Below are 22,378 nucleotides of genomic sequence, written 5' to 3'. Positions count from 1 at the left end.
GTCTCTCATACTAAAACACTTAAACACCTTAGAAAACTGATAATGGTAGTTGCCATCAAAACATATTTACACAGAAATCTTTTAAATATTATTTAATTACCATGGTAGATCAATAATGGCACTTCTGAGCACAGTGTTTTAATTATAGTATTTTACCGCCATAGTATTTGATTTGAATAGGTTCCTTGATATGAAGCAACATATCAATCATAATATTACACTGAGTTAAATGTTTTAAATCAGTTATATTCAATCCTAAATTATAATAAAATGTAAATAAACGTTTCTGTCACTTACAAAAGTCCCGCCGAGCTCAACTGCGCCAACGCGAGCGCGACTTCAACACGCCCAAGTGCCAGTACCAACATCCAATCACGATACGGTTACATTTAGATTGACACGTTCGCGAGCCAATGGGAGCGTGCGTTAAGCCAACGACCGCGTGCGTTCTGCCAATGAGAGCGCGCGTTCTTCAGGAGGCTGGATTTCCGGGCGGTAGTATAAACTGCGGCCTGACGCGTGCGGTTTGAGGCGACAGCTGCGTTCGTGTGTTCATTTTCCTCACGCACCATCACCTAAAGGTAACTATAAGTTAGTTATTGTTTAGATATGGATATGTTTCTTCGTAACGTTTTTTTTAAATGTATATAACGTTGTGAGTTTATCCAACAGGGAAGTTTCATGTGTGATCGAAGCGTTGTGTCATTGAGCGCGTTAGCTGTGCGTGCTAACCGAAGCGAGCGCGCGTGTGAGCGCTTATATTTCTGTTAAGTTATATGCATGTTTTTCATACGATATCGCGTTGTCCGGGGTGGTAGACCGCGTGAAACATAAACCCGCGCGGAGTTTTCGTTTATATATATTTTTGGCCTTTTCCTAATGTAACGTATAACAATAGCTAAACGCCGGTCTATTGTCCGCTGCGCGTTTAAGTTACATGGCTTCTACAATTAAACTAATTTCTCTGTTGCTGATCAACACAGTATCTGGTATCGTAATCCCGTTTCTCTGCAGCATAGCATTTCGCGTGTTTGCGTAGAAAAATTATTTTAGACGTTCGTTACGTTGAGTTGAGAGCCTCTTCTGGATGTTGGTGGTTGAGGCCCATATAAACCCGTTCCAGTTTCACTGAACGCGCTGCCTAGTAACAAAGGGTACCATGGTATCACCATGTTTCTTTTGGACTGCTTTGGCTTTTTGTATTTGCACGTGGGTCAAAGAAACTTAAATGTTCACATCAAAATACATTTTACAAAAGTGATTTTATAGGGTAAACGTACCTATTAAGCTTACCAAAATCTACATTGAGACATTTTTAGTGCACAAGATATTGGTTACAGTACAAAAAGTTATATTAAAATAAAATATTAATCTCTCTCTCAAAAATATTTAATTTTATTTTAAATGACAAAAGCATTTTAAGATAAACATTAAATGCAAAAAGTCTGGCTGTGCTTAATGGCTACATGTTTGTACCCTTTAAGCACACCACTGTTCCCATTAAGCTCAGGTCATTTTTTTAATTAAAAATTCTTGTTTATTTTAAACAACCTTTTTAAAGAATAATTGAGAAATATATTTTTTTGAAAGTCAATCACAAAAAAAGAGACAAAAATCAAGCAACAAGGCGTTCAATTTGATCAGCTATATATTCATAATGAAGTATCATTTAAGCACATTGCAACATCTAGACTAGTCACATGCCTCTTTCATCTTTGGGCATAAACTATAGTTATGTCTAGATTTTGTCATCTTAAAGCTGTGAAAATAAGTTATTAGCCATTTTATAAAGATTAACTTAAAGTGACAACCATAAATTTCATGTAATATTTATTAAAATGACAAGATTTTGCAAAATAAATAATCTAGGTCATGTATTAAGTTCATACTTATTTTAATTATGAACAACTATTATGAACAATATCTATGAAATTATACTTTTTCTTACTGATGTCACACTGAAGCTGTGATTTTCATAGTAGTGAGCCCTTTAAGCTCACCTTAAAATAATATGAAATCTTTAAAAAATACAGCAGTATAAAACCACAGACCAGCAGTAAACTGTAAATTTATAATATTATGGATGTAAAAGTACAAATCAGTAATGCCTGTGAAGCAATATATTAGCGTAGCACACAATCTTATACAGCTAGTCAGCTAACTGTGTTCTGTAGCATATGCGCTATGTTGCTAAAACTATCTTTTGGATCTAACTGTAATTATTTCCCACATCCAAATTCCAGGTTATAATCTGCAAAAGTCTAAACGTTAATCTCTTAAATTTACAATAAGTAGTGAAACTTACCCAAAATAAAGGCTTAAATGTCTAAAAAAAAAATGCACATTTAAGGAGCTACTCTTTTGGTGAAAGTTCAGACAGCTTTCAAAATGGCCGCCAGACAGTGTGAACACATGGAGACTCATATCTCAGTGTGCACTGATCTGATTGACTTGAAATTACAGGAGGTATGTAGTAACAAACGCATCAATTTGTTAAGACATCAAGTATGATAATACATTATTTTTTCTTTTTATAATCTGAGCTCAAATATGGAAGTGAGCTTAATGGGTACGTTTACCCTATGTATAGAAAACACATTAAATGCAAGTAAAGTGTCTACTTTTAAGGTTTCAAATAGGTTTTGGGAGAATAAAATCAAAATGTGGGTGAAATAATTTTCTGTTTTCATTCAGTGTAACATATATATTTATGTAAATATTGAAAGGACACTTATTCTGACCTGCACATATTAAAATATATAAAAGAATAAGTGAGCGTACTACATTTTATTGCAATTTTGAAGGAGTAAACAATTCTTGCTGACTAATGTCCAAAATGGTATAGTGGCAAAGTTTAACAATTTAAAATTGCAATTAAGAAGTATTTGGGGTAAGACTTAGTCTTTTAATGTCATAAACTGATTCTTGTGGTAAATAATACCTGACAAGATTGTTACACTGACATTTTAGTGGCTGTTTTCTGTAAATCATGGTAAAAATGTAGGGTTTTTTTTTTTTTTGCACTGAAAAAACTATTTAAACAGGACACTTTCTAATCTATTGAACAGCAATTCAAAGCTGTATTACACTTATTGTTTTGATGCTTGAAAAGCCTTTTTCGTCTTTTGACCACGTACTTGTTTGCTGTAGTTCTTCCAGCGTAGACGTTCTTTCATCACCACCCCAATATTCAGTGGTATTCAGGATGGGTTTTTTTTTTTTTTTTAAGTGACTAAACATTTGGTTTAAGAATGTTTAAATCCAGAGAAATAAGCAATTTGAACTAGTGACACGGACCGTGTCATTGTGTCGCCTGCCTATGACGTCATACACCCTCGATTTACGTTTTTTTGTAGAAAACCTGGAAACACCAAAAACGCTTTAATATGTTGTGCGTTTTAATAGACCAGTGACGACCGCACAGAGTAGCATTATAACAGAACTTTCAAATGTATCTAGTATGATAAAACAGCGCTGCTTTACCCCACATTCGCACGACCGGAAGGAGCGGAAGCGGTCGACTGTGGCATAATAAAAACCCTGCTGCTTTTGAGCTGTGTTGCGCTTGTTCAGCGGCCTCGTTTTGCTACAACGACTTTCCGCCTCACTCTGCTTCATACTACGATGCTAATAAATCTTTAATACATTAGCTCATCCATGAACATGATTTCTGCCCGAGTCCCGTCGGACTGCATCGGCTGTGGGGATGAAGACGACAACTCCCATGATTCCACACTCAGTCACGCCATCATCTAACTACGCCTTTGATATTTGTTTGTTTTGAATACGCGCCCTCTAGCGGCAAAAACTTGCATATTGTGCCTTTAAGTCTTATACATTTGTTTTTATTTTAGACTTTGAGAACCATGTAATTGTCATTTTGCACGTGTATGTTAGTTCAGTGTGGAGTTTTATTGCATTGTTCCTTGGTACCACCAAAGTACTTGTAAAATGGCAAATTCATGTACATTTGTGACTTTCAAAAGTGTGTCTGTGGTAAGAGGCTAAGTCTGAGGTTTCTGGGTTTGTTTACATGGTTTCTGTCTTGTGTATTTCATTTCATGGTTAGATGTCAACTTGGACTTTCTAACCTTCTCCAGGCTTGGTCCACTTTCTCAGTGGTGGTCCCTCCATTGAACCATGAACGTGTGAGTCGTCTGAAGGTGTGATTTTAATTGCTCTCTCACTCCTTTTGTCTCCAGAATGGCTGAGAATGATGTTGACAATGAGCTGCTGGATTATGAAGAGGACGATGAGCCTCAAGGAGCCCCAGAAAGCACCGCTCCGGTGGGCAAGAAGGAGGTGAAGGGCTCGTACGTGTCCATCCACAGCTCGGGCTTCAGAGACTTCCTGCTGAAGCCAGAGCTGCTGAGGGCCATCGTGGACTGCGGTTTTGAGCATCCGTCTGAAGGTTAGAGACTCTGAGATGCTGGTTCTCCTAATGTAACTATATATGTTGATTAGCATCTTAAGTGAACTTCCTATGTGTGTTTTTAGTGCAGCACGAGTGCATCCCGCAGGCCATTCTCGGCATGGATATCCTGTGTCAGGCAAAGTCTGGTATGGGAAAGACAGCCGTGTTTGTGCTCGCTACCCTACAGCAGATCGAGCCGGTGGACGGACAGGTTAGTATATCTGTTTTGGTTTGTGATGAAACCATTAGAACTGTTGTGCAGTGTTAGTTTGGAATTGCTAAACTCAGAGTTTCCCAAACTCAGAGTTTTACTCCGTGAGCTGATGAGAGAAGCTAGTAATTTATAATTCATTGATTTTATATATACAATTTTCTACTGAACTTGTGACCATTAATTGACATCAGATAGTTGTGATCAGGTGACTGTTTAATTGTAGAAATGTTTAATTAAAATGCATTATTTTAAAATGCTTACTAAAAAAAATATAAAATGTTTTGTTTGAACGGTGTTAAATTACTTAAATACTTAAATCATAAATAAAATTAATAAACTGTTTTGTGTGAAATGTGAATGGTGTTATTTTAATATTTTATCAATGTAAATCTTTTTTTTTTTTTTTTTTTACTCTGCTCTACGAGGATCAAAATAAAACTTGTTGAAGGATAAATTTTATTTGTGCATGTATTGTGACTGTACTAACCGAACAATTTATTCATTTTAAATGCTGCGTTATGATTTAAAATGAACACAATCAATAAAACCAAGATTAAGTTTTATTTATCTGCATGTTATGTGACAAACAGAACCATCAATGTGGGTTTAATGTAATTGAAATAACAAAATTAAAATGATTAAATCGGTTTAGAATAAATCTTTTAAAATAAAACTTGCAGAAGATCATTACACTTACTAAAAGTTACACTTTTTTTTTTGTTTTTTTCTGCATGCTCATGGTTCTCTGTTGGTTAATGTCAGGTTACGTGAAAATTATTCAAATATTAACCTTAAATCTTATTTGAAAACAAAGGGTTTTGAAATTTGGTTACTCTTTAGCATAATTTAGATACTTATGCTGGTGGTTTAACAATCTGTGGCCCTGATAACTCTTTTATCTGTAACTTGTAGAAGATGAAGTTGACTTTTCCTGTGATTCAGGTGTCTGTGCTGGTCATGTGTCACACGCGTGAGCTGGCGTTTCAGATCAGTAAGGAGTACGAGCGTTTCTCCAAGTACATGCCCACGGTGAAGGTGGCCGTGTTCTTTGGTGGCATGTCCATAAAGAAGGACGAGGAGGTCCTGAAGAAGAGCTGCCCTCACATCGTGGTCGGCACGCCGGGACGAATCCTCGCCCTGGTCCGAAACAAAACCCTCAACCTGAAGAACGTCAAGCACTTTGTTCTGGATGAGTGTGACAAGATGCTGGAGCAGCTGGGTGAGCGTCTGACCAAAAACTGCTCAGAACTGTGTTGAGCTAAGTCTGTGATTAAAATGATGTCTCTTTGTCAGATATGAGACGTGACGTTCAGGACATCTTCAGACTGACCCCTCATGAGAAGCAGTGCATGATGTTCAGCGCCACCCTCAGTAAAGAGATTCGGCCCGTCTGCCGCAAGTTCATGCAGGATGTGAGTAACGTCTGTCTGTTTCTTTAATGAGTGCCATTTGCTGTCTTTGTCATTTTCCAGCGTGAGTGTTAGACACATCGATATTACTTTGAAGACTAGCTGAATTTTATTAAATAAGTTGTATTTTCTTGCTTCATTGTTTATCAGCATGAGTTTTTTTTTTTTTTTTTCCTGTGCAGTGTTTTTGAGTCCAGAAAACTTTTATATATTTATGTGGCTTATATTTATGTAACTATGTAATACTTTAGTAATTCTTAAACTAAACAAAAATTAGAAATGTTGCTTTGGAAAATAGATGAATTTTATGAAGATTAAGTTGAATTTAATATAAAAAAAAATATATGTTTTAAAGTTTAAAATTCAAACATTTTTCGTTGAAGTACTAAAGTCAATACAAAAAAAGCCCTGTTAGTTGTTAATGCATAACCTTAACAATGAGCAACACATTTGTTCAAAATGTTAAAAGTAAAAAAAAAAAAAACCACATTTTCTTAGTTTAAGTAATTAGCTAAAACTGAATAACAAACATGCAACAAAATTCCACTAAAATGAAAACCATTCCAAATTTTAGCTAACTAATAGTATATCAATTATAATACTCATCGTAGTGTTGTTATTTTAGTATGTTCTAAATGTGTGATGAAAACATGGCAGTTTAAAAAAGAAAATTCTGTTTTTTATTTTAAAAGTCTTTGGAAGTTATCGGACACGTATTAAGCCATTTGGGCATTTATAAGTAAAATTGTCAGGTTGTAATTTGTTTTCCACTCTTCTTAAAAAGAGAAAAGAGGAAATGTTGGGTCCATCCAATCATGAGGTTGCGTAGAGAGGAAGGAGAGTTCCACCTCCTTATTAAGGAACTGCGGGATTATCCCGGGTGATTCAAAGTTTAGGTCAGGATGTCGGTGGCCTAGTTTCATGCTTCATGCTAGCGATACTGGAGCCACATATTAAAAAGACCTGTGTGTGCAAGGACCTTCACAGTGCTTTGTGCTGCGAGACGAAGTGGATTAACTTGTCAGACGGCATTCTGGATTTTGGCGTTTGCTTGTAGGGTGGGGCTGAATTGTCAAAACACCTCTCAAAATGTTTGGTACGGGTGCGAAAAATGCAGAAAATCGACCCCATTCGAATTTTTATGACTAAAGTTACGTGTGTAAACATGATTGAGACAAAGTGAGGTCGTATTTATTTTTTAACTTGCGAAAATTTCAGATTCAAGTGTGCAATGAGCTTTAATCTAAAGCATATAGAGCATCCTGTCTGATGATTGCTGTCTGTTTTCAGCCGATGGAGGTGTTTGTGGACGATGAGACGAAGCTGACTCTTCACGGTCTGCAGCAGTACTACTGCAAACTGAAGGACAGCGAGAAGAACCGCAAACTCTTTGACCTGCTCGACGTGCTGGAGTTCAACCAGGTGAGTTTAGCACTTGACGCTCATTTGAGTTTCCAAAGCCACTTGCAAATGAGGAACACAAGCAAATATTTTGTAGATCAAACCTGACCCCGTTTATTCCAGTTTCATTGTGGTTTGTCACTGCATGATTTTCCAAATCTGTGCATTTGTTCATCTTTCTCTGCCACTCATTTCCCCTGTAGAATATAGTTAGTCAAATACTTGAGCTCCAAATGCATGCTTCATGTTCTTGAGGGTAATTCTGCTGTTGTCCTGCAGGTGGTGATATTTGTGAAGTCTGTTCAGCGTTGCGTGGCACTTTCACAGTTACTGGTGGAGCAGAACTTCCCCGCCATCGCCATTCACAGAGGAATGGCACAGGAAGAGAGGTGTGTACTTGTTTAGGCTGAATGTCCTTTTATGTAATGAAATATGACTGTTGACTAGTGAGGACATTGTGTTAAAATTACTTATATTTAATGCACGTAGCTGAGACTCGTCTTGTCTCTGCTCGCAGGTTGTCTCGGTATCAGCAGTTCAAAGACTTTCAGAGGAGGATCCTAGTGGCCACAAACCTTTTCGGGCGAGGAATGGATATCGAGAGGGTCAACATTGCCTTCAACTATGACATGCCAGAGGACTCCGACACGTATCTCCACAGGGTACGTATCCATGTAGTCGCCACAAGTGTTTGAGATCTCTGAAGTGGCACGTCTCACACGGTCTCGTCCTGTTCTCAGGTGGCTCGTGCGGGTCGCTTCGGCACCAAGGGTTTGGCCATCACATTTGTGTCAGACGAGACGGACGCAAAGATCCTGAACGACGTGCAGGACCGATTCGAGGTCAACGTGGCTGAGTTACCAGAGGAGATTGACATTTCCACTTACAGTGAGTCTTGGGTCTCATCTTATTATACCTGATAAGCGTTTTGAGCATGAAGAAATAAACTCTGATATCTAATGTAACCTGATAAGTGTGATGAATTAATAATAGTGGTTCAACGGATCACAAATCTCACGGTTCGGATCACATTACGGTTTTTGACCCAGGGATCGGATCATTTTTCAGATCATCAAGAAAAGAAAAATATTTCAATTTAACTTGCTTTCCATTTATTACTTAAAGCGAAGTACTTCTTTGATACCACAGCAAATACTACTAGATTAACTAAGAAAGTTTAAACATGATTAAAGAGACGAGAACAGCCAGTAAAAATAAGAACAAATACACAAATTACAAGCATAGATAAATACAACAGATGTGTTACAAATAAAATAAGGTTGATTGTATTCAAATACAGAAATGTAGTAATTAGGGAAAATGTTGGCGGATGCTAATGTGGTCATTGAAGTGATGCTAGTTAATTGGATATTTTGAGGTTATTAGCATTGGCTCTATCAGTGGGTTGGTCAAATATATAAGCATTGCGAAGTTAATCTGGACCCCAAACTTAACTATTATCCCTGATATATTAGTTGATGTATCGTCATTCTCAGTTTCAAACATTGAGTTTGTTTCCCCATTGGTTTCTTGCCAAATGTTTTAAACCCACAGGGACTGGTTGAAAGAATAGCGTTTGAGGTCTTGCGTGTTTGAAGTGACGTTTGTCTTTTTTCTGTGTGCAGTTGAACAGTCCAGATGAAGGTCTTGATGTTTCCAGAATCGCAGCTGTTGGGTCACGGCGGGGTGCAGAACCTCCATTTTTAAAGCGTCCTTTTTACCTCAAACCCACAGTTGTTTTTACTGCTTCTCTCAGAGGACCGGGCGAGTTGTCTGTTTTACGATTTTGTCGTAAAATCATGTTTTGTTTTGGGTTTTAATGAAATTAAATCTTTTTATATACTACACCTTGACCTGGCTGTGTTTGTCTTCTGAGAAGTGTCACTGTATGAAAGTGGTTTCGTTATGGGTTTCCAGGTGCTTTTAGTGTAATGGTTTACTCTGAAATCTTAATAGATATTTGTCTTGTTAAACTTGCAGGCCAGTGTCATAACCTCCGTTGTTTGAGGTTAATGCATTGAGAGACTTGTGTGGTTGCAAATGACTAAAATGTACATTTTTAATAGGAAATTGACTTATTTCCAAAATAAGTTGTCTTTGTGGTTTTTATTTACATTTAAGTAAAATAAAATAGATTTTTACTTTTTAGATTGAAAAAAAAGGTGATTTTATAAAAAATAAAAAAAGCAAGTTTTAGACTGACTAAAATGTACATTTTTAATAGGAAATTGACTTATTTCCAAAATAAGTTGTCTTTGTGGTTTTTATTTACATTTAAGTAAAATAAAATTGATTTTTACTTTTTAGATTGAAAAAAAAGGTGATTTTATAAAAAATAAAAAAAAGCAAGTTTTAGACAAGTGTGGCATTTCTGCAAATTTATGTGGCATTATTGCAAAAGCGGGCACTTCAAAATACCTTAAACAACAAAAACAAATTTAACCTTTGAGAAAAATACTGTTTTTAATGTTTTTTTTTTTTTTTTATAACGTTTCAGTATATATTTACAAAATGTATAGCAAAAGTTGTGAGTAGCAGTTAAGCCACTTCCAGAAAAATGAATGGATCTCTATGGGCCTCTGCTGGATATATGTGGTCATTACACTTTTTTTTTTTTTTTTCAAAAACTAATTTCTACCAAGTTTTTCTCTAACCAGCAGATGACATAATTCTACACCTAACACCTAGATCAATATCCAGAAACCACTTAAATCAAATTTAGTGTAGTTGAGGATTTTTGTGGTAAATGGGTACAAAAGTACTTCATATCTCCCAAAACACAGCTCTAATGTATAGAGAAGTAAACAAAAAAAAAATATATAATTTGTATGATTAAAAATGTATATATTTACATTTACTCTTTCAATTTTGGGGTCATATTGACCCCAAATACCATTAGTGTAAACAGGAAATGCAAACCATATGAGGGTTAAACTTAAAATGTAAACTGAGTTTGACTAGGCTGTTAAAATGGTTACAGCTGGAACTACACTGCAGTATAATAAAAAACAAAAACAAATGATCACACACCTGCAGGGAGTCGTTTTTACAAGCCAGTTTATTTAATGGATGGTGAGTGGTTGTCCTCTCTTAAGAGGTAAAACAAATGAGAGGAACTTGTACTACAAGATCATTTTAGACCAGACCCGAATCCAGTCTCGAAGTGTCACATGTTGGCTGCTCATTGTCATTTCCTGATATAATCTACTCGAGACTTGTTTATAAGGTTGTACAAAAATGTTTTTAATAAAAGCATACAAATATCAGCTATGATTAAATCAGATTGATTGCAATAATGCTTGATTGGTAGTCAAAGAAAGTCTTAAAATTTTGACCTGCCGTACGATAAAACAGGTGAAGAAAATCCCACAGACGCACGCACATTGGGGACCAAAAGATCTCCACTCTTTTCGTGCCAGACAGGAATAAAATGCCTAGGAGATACTGGAGTACGTAATTTCCTGTGCTTTCTTACCAAAGTACCATGCATGATGAAATTACATTTAAAATTAAAAACTAACTAGGTAGTTGTGACCGTTTCCCGAACCCATAGTAAAGTTTGCGTAACACGAAACAGAACGCTGTTAATTTTCCATCAAGTTTGCATGCAGCATGTAATTGGCAGTTTATTCCACAACGTAATTTCTCGTCACCTCCGTCAGTTCATGCACCAATGCCAGGCAGAAATAGAGACTGCTGCATTATAAAACACAGACACCAGTGCCGTTTGCACGAGGCTCTGCCATCATGTGGTAGATTACAGACCAGCGTTTGAAAGAACCGTCCCACCCATTACTTTCAAATTACATGTTTACATCAGATGCTGGTCTTTTAAACGTATTTTTATTGCAAACCAAAGGGTTACTGGGTTTCTTTCTGCCCCCAAAGAAGAGGATTGTAATTAGCCGGTAGCAGAGGAGCCGACATTTTGACGCCAGGGAGCTGCGGCACTTGGCAAATATCCCTCAGTGAGTTGGCGGAGTCATGGGCTCACGAAACCATCAAACTCAGCATCGAGTCCACAAGCAGCTGAGTCAAACCCTGGGTAGCTTAAAACGACTTCCCGATGAGTTTCCCTCGTATTTGCCAGCTGTTCTTTGAACGTCAAGGCAAAGCAATCACTACAGAAGAAGTAAAGACCAGCCCTTGTGAAGCTGAGAGTCGGTCCCACCACATTTAAGTGTCTAATCAGCATCCCGCTGAGGCAGTTTTTTTTTCTTATTTAGATTGTGCAGGTGCCCCAGAATGCATCACTGTTCATGGTAAGGACCAGTCAATCAGAAAATCCATTGTATATATTCACAACCAGGATTCATCCCATCCTGGATCCTCATGGTAAGCACATCTACTCTAAGGCTCTCGGCACAAGGGATTGGAAACCCAAAATTGCCCTTTTTCCACATGGATTTGCATTATATTAAGGCCTTGGCCTAGCGTCTACTCAAGAGTTACAGTTCGAAACGCTACTCTATTGGTTGGGGAAAGACATGGGGGCGGGTCTTTGGACAAACAAGATGTTAATCAACAAACTTGTGCATGTCGCCATACAGCCAACGTTGGGGCGGGAGCGCCGCATCGTTCAGGTGGCCACATTCATCGTTGCACTTGCAGGACTGCACAAACATGACGGCCCTCTCGAAGTGCTCTCCGTCGGGGCAGGCGAAGAGCACGGGGGCCGTCCGTGTGCGGCGGGGCGAGCAGCATCGCCCATCCAGACACGTCCCGCAGTAGTTGGGCCGATAGAGGCGTGTGCTGCGGCAGCCAGCGTAGCGCAGACGCAGAGGCTCTGGAGACTTCTGCGTACGAGAGCACTTCCTCCCCCTCTGTTAAATAAAAATAAAAGGCAGGTTACACTCACATCTGCAATGGAAAAGAAGTGTGCAGTGATAACTTCAGTAGGCCAAGGGGCTGTTTACGCGACACCGTTTTCAACTAAAAATGGGAATCGTTTTATGCGTTTTGGCCATTCATTTTCATGAAAGCAGTGTTTTGGTGGCCAGAGAATGTGAACTTTTTAAACCGGGTTTCAAAGTGCAAGTTATTGAAAATGATACCCTTATCGAAAACAACAAATCCACAAATTTGTGAAAACGGTGATGTCATACACATTATGTGTTCCATCAGTCATGTTTCTTTATAAAGTGACATCGCCAACTATTGTCCTGGCATGCATAATACAGCATTTTTAGTCGTTTTCAGAAACACGTAAATGGGGATCATTTCAACAACATTGTCTACCGTTTTTAGTACATTGTTGTTGTGTAAACACCCTAAGTCAGAGTCACAATGAAACATCACTTTAGCACTGAAATTGACTTCTTGATTTTACTTTTCTTTTTTTTAGATAAATAAAAAAATACATACAAATTCGAAAATCATAAAAACAGGATAAATTAACTAGAGAAGCAACACTGCATTTTTCTTTAATATGAATGTATTTAGTCTTACTGCATTGACAGATTTTTCCTCTTGGCAATTATGTGTTCTTGTTTTAATCATAAACTCACTTAATTCTGATAATTTTCTGAGACAACATGAATTCTTATGTCATTTTGAATTTCCAGTAAACATATGTTTATTTTAGACATCTGTACTAGGAGTACAAGATAAGAATGGTGAGGAAGAACAGCACTATCCGCAGTGAAAATGTCTTAATTTAAATCAAATTTTACATTACATCATGCATGCTGACATGTTAACTGCTAAAGTATGCTGCTGCTGTTGTTCAAGCTACTTCCATATTCAGAATCATACCTGATACCTAATAATATTCAACAATAAGCAAGGCTTTAAATAATGTTAAAAACAGACATTTTACTTGCACATTGGAAAACACTGCAAGAGCAACATTTCCATTGTGAAACTGGAAAGAGCCAAAGGCCAAATGATGATTGCATGGTTTAGATTTATGGATTTAATTTAATGAATGTTTTCGTATTGGTTAGTACCAGTTTGGTGCTGGTGCACCAACATAAACGTAGTTTAGAAGCTGGTCTTTTTTGGTGAAGCAAGGAAGATTTCTCGTGCTATTTAAGTAGACATAAACTGGTCTTTTCAGCAGATCTTGTGGTGATTCTGCAGATAATCTTGGTATGTTTACCTTTATAGGCACAGCCTCAGAACTACAGGGACGAATGTTGCAGAGTCTGGTTTCCTTCAGCAGCTTGCACTGCGCGTTCTCATTGGTGACCCGAGATGAAACGCCCATCCCGCAGCTGCGTGAACAAGGCGTCCAGCTTGTCGTCTGCGCAACACATTGCCGTCCGACTTGCTTGCATGCTAGAAAGAGTGAGAGACACGGGGACACAGGCACCATTCAGCCAACAGGGAACACTGACGCACAGAGAAAGTGATTACGGCGAGCAGGGAAACAGCTGCCTGACAGAGGCACCGTGTGTGGGGCTGGTTCACAAGGATCTTGTGGAAAAGAAGCGGCGGGCTCCTAAACACAGGCACCCACACAGAAGTGCATGCAGGAGGAACCGCCACAGCTCACATTGGGACTGATTGTTAATTGAACCGAAACCCAAAGGCAGCCAAAGGGGGCATTCACACAGGACACATTCTTGCACTCTGCTGCACTATTTTTAATTGTTGGTTTATGTAAACATGCTAAACAGATGTCATTGATGATAGCAATCACAGCCTGAGCCAAGGTTATTATAGTTAACTTAAACTAAAACCATGAAAAACACACTTTTTTTTACTTAAAATAAAAATCGAAAACATACTAAGCCTATTTAATTTTTAGGCTTTTTAAAAATCATTTTCATTTAGTTTAACTTGAAGTATTGCAATGAACTCCACGTTTGGCGCCATGTCAAGTTCTAAGAAATTAAGGCAAGACTACACAGGTATATATGGGGAAAGTGTCACTAATAGATATAATCACACTTCCCTAGTTGATTAATCACTAATCACAGGCTACTGTTTATGTTCAGTTATTTTACTTTAATGGCAATTAAAAGAACCTATGTATTGCCATTAAAGTGAAATTACCGAACCTACACATAGAAGCCTGATAAAAATGGTCATTTTAGAGGAAAATTTCAAACGGCACTTAGAGACTTTTGCATTTGAACTCTTCAATTGTTTTGTACGTTTTCTGAAAATGTGTGTATAAATAAGCCAGCGAGGCAGTACTACTACTTAAATATGCATTCATTTCCAGAAGATAAATCTGAACATTGGATAACGCCAGGTTCAAAATTCTTGTTTCATTTTGTTGACAAATTAGAGGGGATTTTTGATAGCTCTTTTTTTATCACTCCATAAATCAGAAAATACTTTCAGACAGAGAGAGAAAAAATAGGTTTCACTATGTTTATAGAAAAAAATGTTGTGTAAATCAGTATTAAAGGGTTAGTTCACCCAAAAACGAACTTTAGCAAAGGAAAACCAGTCTCCTCTTGGCTTATATCGAAATCCTCCGACTTTCTTCTTTACAAATCCTCGTTTTGTACTTCTAATAAGTGACCGGAGTTTTATTTTGATCTCTCCCCTGCGTTTCCGCATTCGTCACTTCTGAGTGGCGCATGCGCAAAGCTGACCTCATACGTCATCAGCCCGGAGCTGCTTCCGTGTTCAACTGTTGGCGCAAGCTACATTAAAGTGATTATTACGTTTTGAATATGGATATTTTTCTTACAAAAACGCATCGATTCGTTACAGGAGGCCTTTGTTCACCCCCCGGAGCCGTGTGAGACACTTTTTTATGGATGGGCACTTGAAAGATCAAAATTTTCATTTTTGGGTGAACTAACCCTTTAATGATGTATGAACAAACCCCTCAGCAAAAACCTTCAGAATATAGAGAGGTTTTCTTTCCACTTGTCTGAAAGAAGACATTTTATGGAAGCAAAATAGCCCAAAATCTCAAAATTGACCAGTTTAAAAAAACACAGATTTTGCATGTGGTGTCTTGCCTTAAAAGAATGGCCTCTTAAATACGCATGCATTTACAAGTTAGTCCACACTGTTTTATGCTGCTTCGGAGCTGGTTGGATGCTTTTGGCAAGTTCTGGTGACACATTGACAACTCCATTCTAGTCCTAGTTACAAAATTTTGTGGGGACACACAGAACAGCGCCCTCACCTGGCAAATGCTTTCGACTGCGCGGTTTATCCCACTTTTTCTCCACCTCTATGAGTTCGTTGCTCAGGGATTCTTTGGGCTTGTAGGGGAATGGCTTTGGTCGGGGTTTCTTGTAGGTGTGCAGGTCAGGGAACAGATACGGAGGCGGCTGCGGCTCTGGCCATCTGAACACTGGCGGTAGGACGGAAGACTCGCCGTGACAGTCCACACTGAGGCAGCACTGGCCGGGGATTTTGACCAGTTGAGGTGAGGGACAGGATGGTGATGCCAGAGGAATATCAGTGGGGCAAAGGGGCACGCAGCCCACTGCCCCGTCGATACAGGTGCACTGGTGTTTGCAGCCCGCGTGAAAGTTTTCTCCATTCTGATACATGCGGCCGTTGTATTCGCAAGAGCGGCCTTCCAGTTTGGCTGAAAAGACAAAGAAAAGACGGGAAGGGAACTGATTTTAAAATTAGATCAAAAATTTACATTTTAGTTAAAGTTTTAGTAATTATAGAGTGTTTTTGTCAGTGTAAAAAAAAAAAAAAAATGTCCCGGTTAACAGCGAATGTTCTTAGAACTTTCTTCAAAGTTCTTCCAGTAACGTTAATAGAATATTCGTTCAAAAACATTAGCAGAAAAACATTATTTATACATCGTTTAAGGAATGTTTTTTTCAGAAACATTTTAGTTGGATATTCTGCTAACATTTTTTAAAAATGTAATACTCCTTTCAGAATGTTCTTTGAACATTCAAAAGTAAAATTTCCATAATGTTTCTTAAAACTAGTGCTGCCAATCGATAAAATAAATTTACAAATTAATCACACATTTTTTTCTGAAATTAATCACGATTAATTGCAATTAATCCCACCTAACATTAAAGTTTTTAAATATACTTTCATATTGCAACAATTTCACATTGAGTCTTCGAATTAATGTACAAACAACATAAAGATGGTATATTTTTTATATTTATTTAATGGCATCTTTTTATGACTGAAGGCGAGTATCACTGATATACTACTGATGTCTCTAGGAAATTGTTATTTTTTTCCTAATATTTAACAATTGATTATAGCCATTCAACATTACGTTATAATCGAGAGCTATCAATTTTAACATTTATTAGACTTTAAAAAACAACAACCTCTAATTTAAGTGAACTTAAAACAATCTTCACATAAAACCATTATAATAAATGTCACATTTATCTGTGCTCTGCAGCAAGTAGGAAATATACAGAAATTGAATAAAGTTATCAAACACTAAATTCTAAATTAAATATGAATTAATCCTTAAAGCTACAAAAGTTATTGATTTACTCTTTTTTTTCTTTTGATCTTTGATTAACAGAAATCACAGCAGCTGGGTTATTAGGTTATTTGGCTGCTATTACTTTAAGACCTGCCGCTGCTGAATGTGATGTGGATCTGACACGCATGCTCATAGTTTAATTCGTGCTTTAATATGAAATTATACAGGCTACAGCATGTGCCGCCGTATTTGTGTGTGCATTTGAAGAGCACGCACTACGAGCACAGTATAACGGCTGACAGGACAGGGAGATTAATTTTTACTGACATATGTTCTGACAGCATCTCATCTGACTGCAGTTCACTGATTTTCTACTGAAGATCCTCATCAATTTTACCGTTTCCGCACTCATTTGACCCGCGCCTGGCCCTGAGGTGGAGTGCGTGTCTTAATAGTCTTCTGTTTAATGTGGTCGTAAAGATGTTCTGCATCTAAATAAATGCAATTCTTGACAAGAAAAGAGACAGAAGTAGCAGTTGTGAGTGTGGCCAACCCTAGCCCTGCCCCGTATCAACCCTGTTAACTATTTTTAATGCCGTTAAACTGGAAAAATTCATCGCCTGCGTTAATGCACTAATTTTGACACCAAAAGATAAAAAAAAAAAAACTAAATTTTGAATGTTCAGAGAACATTCAGAAATAACATTTTCATAACCTAACGATAACGTTAGCAAATCGCTCTTGAAACACATATTTGTTAGCTAAGGTTAGCTAAGTATTTTGTGTTGTTTTCCAGTAAACATATATTAAATTGATTGGCATTACTTTTGACATCTTTGGAATAATTTGCATTGAATTATTATCCAAAAGATGACCTGCACAGAGTGACAGTAAGGGGTTAAACAGAGATTGACACTCTATCCTTTGCTTTTATGAGAGAGGCTCTATGTTTAGGGCAGTGTGGAATTTTGACTTGTTTACAATGTCGTTGAGCATCAGATAGTCTTTGGGTGTGTGAGATGCCCTCTAAAACCCCCCTTTAGTCCAACTCAAATAACTGCCTTAATATAGAAACTAGCCCAGTGCACAAAATATCCTCTGTATGTGAGGAAATGAATGTGCATGTCTTAATAAATATAAACCCTGAAGCCCAGGGTGACCAAACTACATCAGTCCCCTGTGTAACCCAAGTTAGAATTACTTTATTCAACAGCTTGTCATTCAATTTATTATTTATGATAATTGTTGGAAGGTTTGGTAAATTTTCAATAAATATAATCATTTTTTAATATAAAATTAGAATAGAGTGTTTTCATTAGTTTTTTTGACAATATTTCCTATTGAAACAGCACGTTTGGGTGGGACATCAAATGTTTTGTTCATTTTTGTAAATTTCTAGTAGCCTTTAGTTTGTCATAACCAAACAAAACTTACACATTTAAATTAATTTGCATTATAATATATCGTTATATACTGTATTTATGGTAATGAAAATGAAAAATTTTTTTGTTATCAAATTAAATCAATTTGCATCATCACTATCATATTCTGTGACAAACACGCTAATGCAAAATCATTATACATTTATTGTGATACGTGCAAGTAAATATTGAAATTTATTTAAAAAATCAAACATAAACATTTGAATTTTCTTTAGCATATTGTGATTTATAGGCTAACGAAATTTAATTGCAACTTAAAAAGTTGTACATTATTATAGATTTATATATAAAGCATATATAAGATGTATTTAAATATGTAAAAATTAAATATTTTATTAATTTAATATGTATTGGCATATATTGTAATATATGCAAATACATATACATACACACACTATTAATAACACACACACACACACACACTCACACTATTGCAAATTAATTTAAATCTATACAATTATTTTTAGAGACCCCAAAAATCTAAACTCGAGTTGTTTTGTTCACTCACCCCGGCAGATTCCATGGATACTGGCCACATCGTTGCCATAGTTACACTCCAGGCCCTTGTGATGGTCACAGGGTTTGCCTTCATGGCAGTCGTCGTTCAGCTGGGCGGCACAAACCTTACAGCAGCTGCAGCCATCGGGCACCGCACTGACGCCTGGCGGGCACACGGGCCGCTCCGCCGGACACTTACACACCTTAGGACACCTCGCTCGTACCTGTCAGATGTCAGAGAGACGGATACAGAGTTCAGTTTGAGCTTGGGGCAACTTAATGTTACCAGACAAAAACTTTTCATAAATAAAATGATCATTTCTGAATATTTAAAGGGATACTTCACCCAAAAAGAATTAAAAAAAATCTGTCATCATTTACTCACACTCAAGTTGTTCCAAACCTGAGTTCATTTATTTACATTGAAACAAATGACATTATTTATTAATAATGGAAAGGTTCTCGCAATATTAATAGAATGTTCCTTCAATGTTATCTGGTCTTTAATAATGTTCTGAATCCTTTAGCACAAAAACATTATACATTGTTCATGGAAAGTTTTTCAAAAACATTTTAATTGGATGTTCATCTAACATCTCACTACTTGATTGAGAACTGTTAGAGAACATTCAAAACTAATGCTCATAATGTTTGAAAATTATAAAATTGAAAAAAAAAAAAAACGTGTAATAAAAAATATAAACTTACATCAGGATTTGGTATGAAGCTACTCACAATTTTTTACAAATACTTTACAAAATTATTCAAGTGGATAATTGCAATGGTTATTGAATCGTAAAAAAGTACTATCGCCATAGCATTTTTTTTTAGGGTTTAATCACATCCAAAATAAAAAAATTTTTTATATAATATACAGTATGTATATATAAAAACACATATATGTACATATTTTAAAAATATTTACATATTATATAAAACAAACGTTTATTTTGGATGCAATTAATTGTGATTAATTTTTTTTTTTTTTACATTCATATTATTACTAAATTATTTTCATTCTTTACAATTTTTTTAATATAGAGAACATATATATATAAAGAAAATTTGATAAAATGTTTATGATGATGGAATGTGTAATGTTCATATAACCAAGGAAATATGTTTTTAAAACATTAAAAAAAATTATATATATAGATATTTTGAACGTTCAGAGAGCATTCAGAAATCATGTTTTTTTTATAACTTAATGGGAATGTTAAAAAACAACCTTAGAACACATTTTGATACAACATTGTTTGGAGAACATATTTTTTGAAAATGTTAAGGGAACATTCCATTTTACAATCTGCAAACATTATGGGAATGTTACTTTTGAATGTTCTCTGAACATTCCAAAAAAAGAAGAAGAAAAAAAAGAGAGAAACCCTGTTGAAAAAAACAGCATATGCTGGTTAGGTATGTTTTGAAGCATGGCTGCTGGTTTGAGCTGGTTTAAGCTGGTCCTTAGCTGGTCATGTGCTGGTCCTAAGCTGGTCTTGAGCAGGACCTAGTTGCTGAGGACCAGCTTAAAATGACAGTTCACCCAAAAATGAAAATTCTGTCATTAATTATTCACCCTCATGTCGTTCCAACCCCGTAAGACCTTCGTTCGTCTTCGGAACACAAATTAAGATATTTTTTTTTAATTCTGACAGCTCTCTGACCCTCCCATAGACAGCAATGTAATTAACAGCATCAACGTCCAGAAACGTAGGAGATCAGTAAAGTAGGGGAGAGCCGGTTATGCTAGCATGTGTGGAAATATTTAAACTACGTGTGTTACAATTTACCCCGCGTTAATCCATGTGACATCAGTGGTTGGTGACACAGAGGAGACGAATTGTTGAGTAATTTTTTTTTCTCTCTTTTGAGCAAAAATTATTCTCATAGCTTCTTAAAATTACGGTTGAACCCCTGATGTCACATGGATTATTTTACCGATCTCCTTGCTACGTTTCTGGACCTTGATCGTGATAATTACATTGCTGTCTATGGTTGGGTCAGGGATCTCTCAGAATTCATCAAAAATGTCTTAATTTGTTTTCCGAAGACGAACGGAGGTCTTACGGGTTTGGAACGACATGAGGGTGAATAATTAATAACAGAATTTTCATTTTTGGGGTGCACTATCCCTTTAAACCAGCTCAAACCAACAGTCATTCTTTAAAACACACCTAACCAGCATATTTTTCAACAGGGAAGAAACACTGCATGAATGCGGTATGATGTTTTTGTGCTAATGGGATGAGGCCGATTCATTTTCACCTCACAATGCAATTTCTCGCTGGGAAAGTGTTTCGTCATTCCAAAGGGTTTTTCCATTAAAGCCTATTTCCATTGGATCATTTCCGATAGCGCTGCACCTGTTTCCCTGGCATCTCCATCGCTGTGTGAAACACCCAGCCAAGCCCTCTGAGAATGACCGCCGCGCCAGGCATCTTAAACTCAGAGGAGATGAGCTCTTGAGTCACCCATATGTGGATGTGAGATCAACGCATAACTCGGACCCTCCCTGACCGATTCTGGCCGGCGGGGTTAATGGAGCGGGATTGAGGGCTGGATTGTTGTGCTTTGGTTATTTTGAGCCTGTGCTCATCTATTTCTGAACAGCAAAAGCCATGAGGATGGTCAAACTCTCTCAGGTGTGCAGATCACACACACACACACACACACATATATATATATATATACAGTATATTCAGACACACACACTATTATTATTATTACTACTATAATACAATTATTTGATGCGACTGATAACTGTTTCTATCTGCATTTTGTTATGATTCTTAATTAAATGCAATGAACTCCTGCTGTTTACACTGTTTACATGAAACTCTTGTGACTTACCGTCGTGCAGATGATCAATACAAGCACCAACAGACACATTAAATCACTCATCTTCATAATACAACCTTCAATGTCCACGGAAGATGATTTATTGAAACTGTAACCTGAATAAAGCACTTCAACTCTCACAGACAAGCGTTAATAATCCAAACAGGCGCGTTTATTCCAGCACGACAATGTAAGTTGCCGCTGATTCAAGCACTGAAGTTTCTAACACTTGTTTTCATACCCCAGTGAGTCTTTATACGGGTGAACTGTAATTTTATCCGAAGCCCCGCCCCTCTGCCAATCAGAGCGCGGCTCTGCGACTAGGATTCCAAAGGGGCGTAGTCTGTCAGTCGAGGCGGAGTTCTGAGAATTCGGGGCGTGGTCAGCGATGAATGCAGTCATTCATAAAAACGACTTCATTCCAGAGAGGAGCTGCTGTCTGCTGTTTATTGACTTATGTTTTAATAAAACTATTAGGGATGCTTTAAAGTCTCTTTCACACCCATAGCTCTGTCCGCTGTGTGCTTTGTGCAAGGCTAGATAAATATACTCAGCTGTGTGATGTTTGCAGCATTAATAGAGCCGCGGCCACAAAAAAACAAGCAGAGATTTCCTGCATGAAAAGACTGATGGAGAGATAGATCAGATTAATTCAAAAGTCACACACACACACACACACACACACACACACACACACACACACACACACATATATATATATATATATAATAACTAAAGAAAGGAAGAGAGAAAAAGGTTAAATAAAAGTAAATGTAAAGCCAAATGTGTTCAGATTTGAAGGTACTTTCGATGTTTCTTAGGTCAGGT

The 22,378-nt window shown here is 37.0% G+C and overlaps 2 protein-coding genes across 3 annotated transcripts; one reads left to right on the top strand and one right to left on the bottom strand.

Annotated features, from left to right (window-relative positions):
* Positions 1 to 471: 471 nt before the first annotated feature.
* Positions 472 to 9,313, top strand: LOC107672929 (ATP-dependent RNA helicase DDX39A-like). The gene is made up of 10 exons (XM_016466309.1): positions 472 to 581; positions 4,203 to 4,411; positions 4,498 to 4,625; positions 5,571 to 5,847; positions 5,922 to 6,040; positions 7,328 to 7,459; positions 7,718 to 7,827; positions 7,956 to 8,100; positions 8,179 to 8,326; positions 9,064 to 9,313. Exons 2-10 carry the CDS (start codon positions 4,204 to 4,206, stop codon positions 9,078 to 9,080), a joined length of 1,284 nt encoding a protein of 427 aa, XP_016321795.1. The 5' UTR covers positions 472 to 581; position 4,203; the 3' UTR covers positions 9,081 to 9,313.
* Positions 9,314 to 10,482: 1,169 nt separating this feature from the next.
* LOC107672933 (protein CYR61-like) lies at positions 10,483 to 21,757 on the bottom strand. Of its 2 annotated transcripts, none has more exons than XM_016466313.1 (5): positions 21,563 to 21,757; positions 18,723 to 18,936; positions 15,534 to 15,944; positions 13,539 to 13,717; positions 10,483 to 12,261 (listed from the first exon to the last, which is right to left on the bottom strand). In XM_016466313.1, exons 1-5 carry the CDS (start codon positions 21,617 to 21,619, stop codon positions 11,956 to 11,958), a joined length of 1,167 nt encoding a protein of 388 aa, XP_016321799.1. In that variant the 5' UTR covers positions 21,620 to 21,757; the 3' UTR covers positions 10,483 to 11,955. The 2 variants fall into 2 exon arrangements, with proteins under 2 accessions (XP_016321799.1, XP_016321800.1); XM_016466314.1 differs by lacking the exon at positions 21,563 to 21,757 and adding an exon at positions 20,978 to 21,049.
* Positions 21,758 to 22,378: the final 621 nt, after the last annotated feature.

This window comes from Sinocyclocheilus anshuiensis, unplaced genomic scaffold (genome assembly GCF_001515605.1).
Source record: "Sinocyclocheilus anshuiensis isolate Anshui unplaced genomic scaffold, SAMN03320099.WGS_v1.1 scaffold464, whole genome shotgun sequence".
NCBI lineage: Eukaryota > Metazoa > Chordata > Actinopteri > Cypriniformes > Cyprinidae > Sinocyclocheilus > Sinocyclocheilus anshuiensis.
This window is presented reverse-complemented; position numbering and strand designations above follow the sequence as displayed.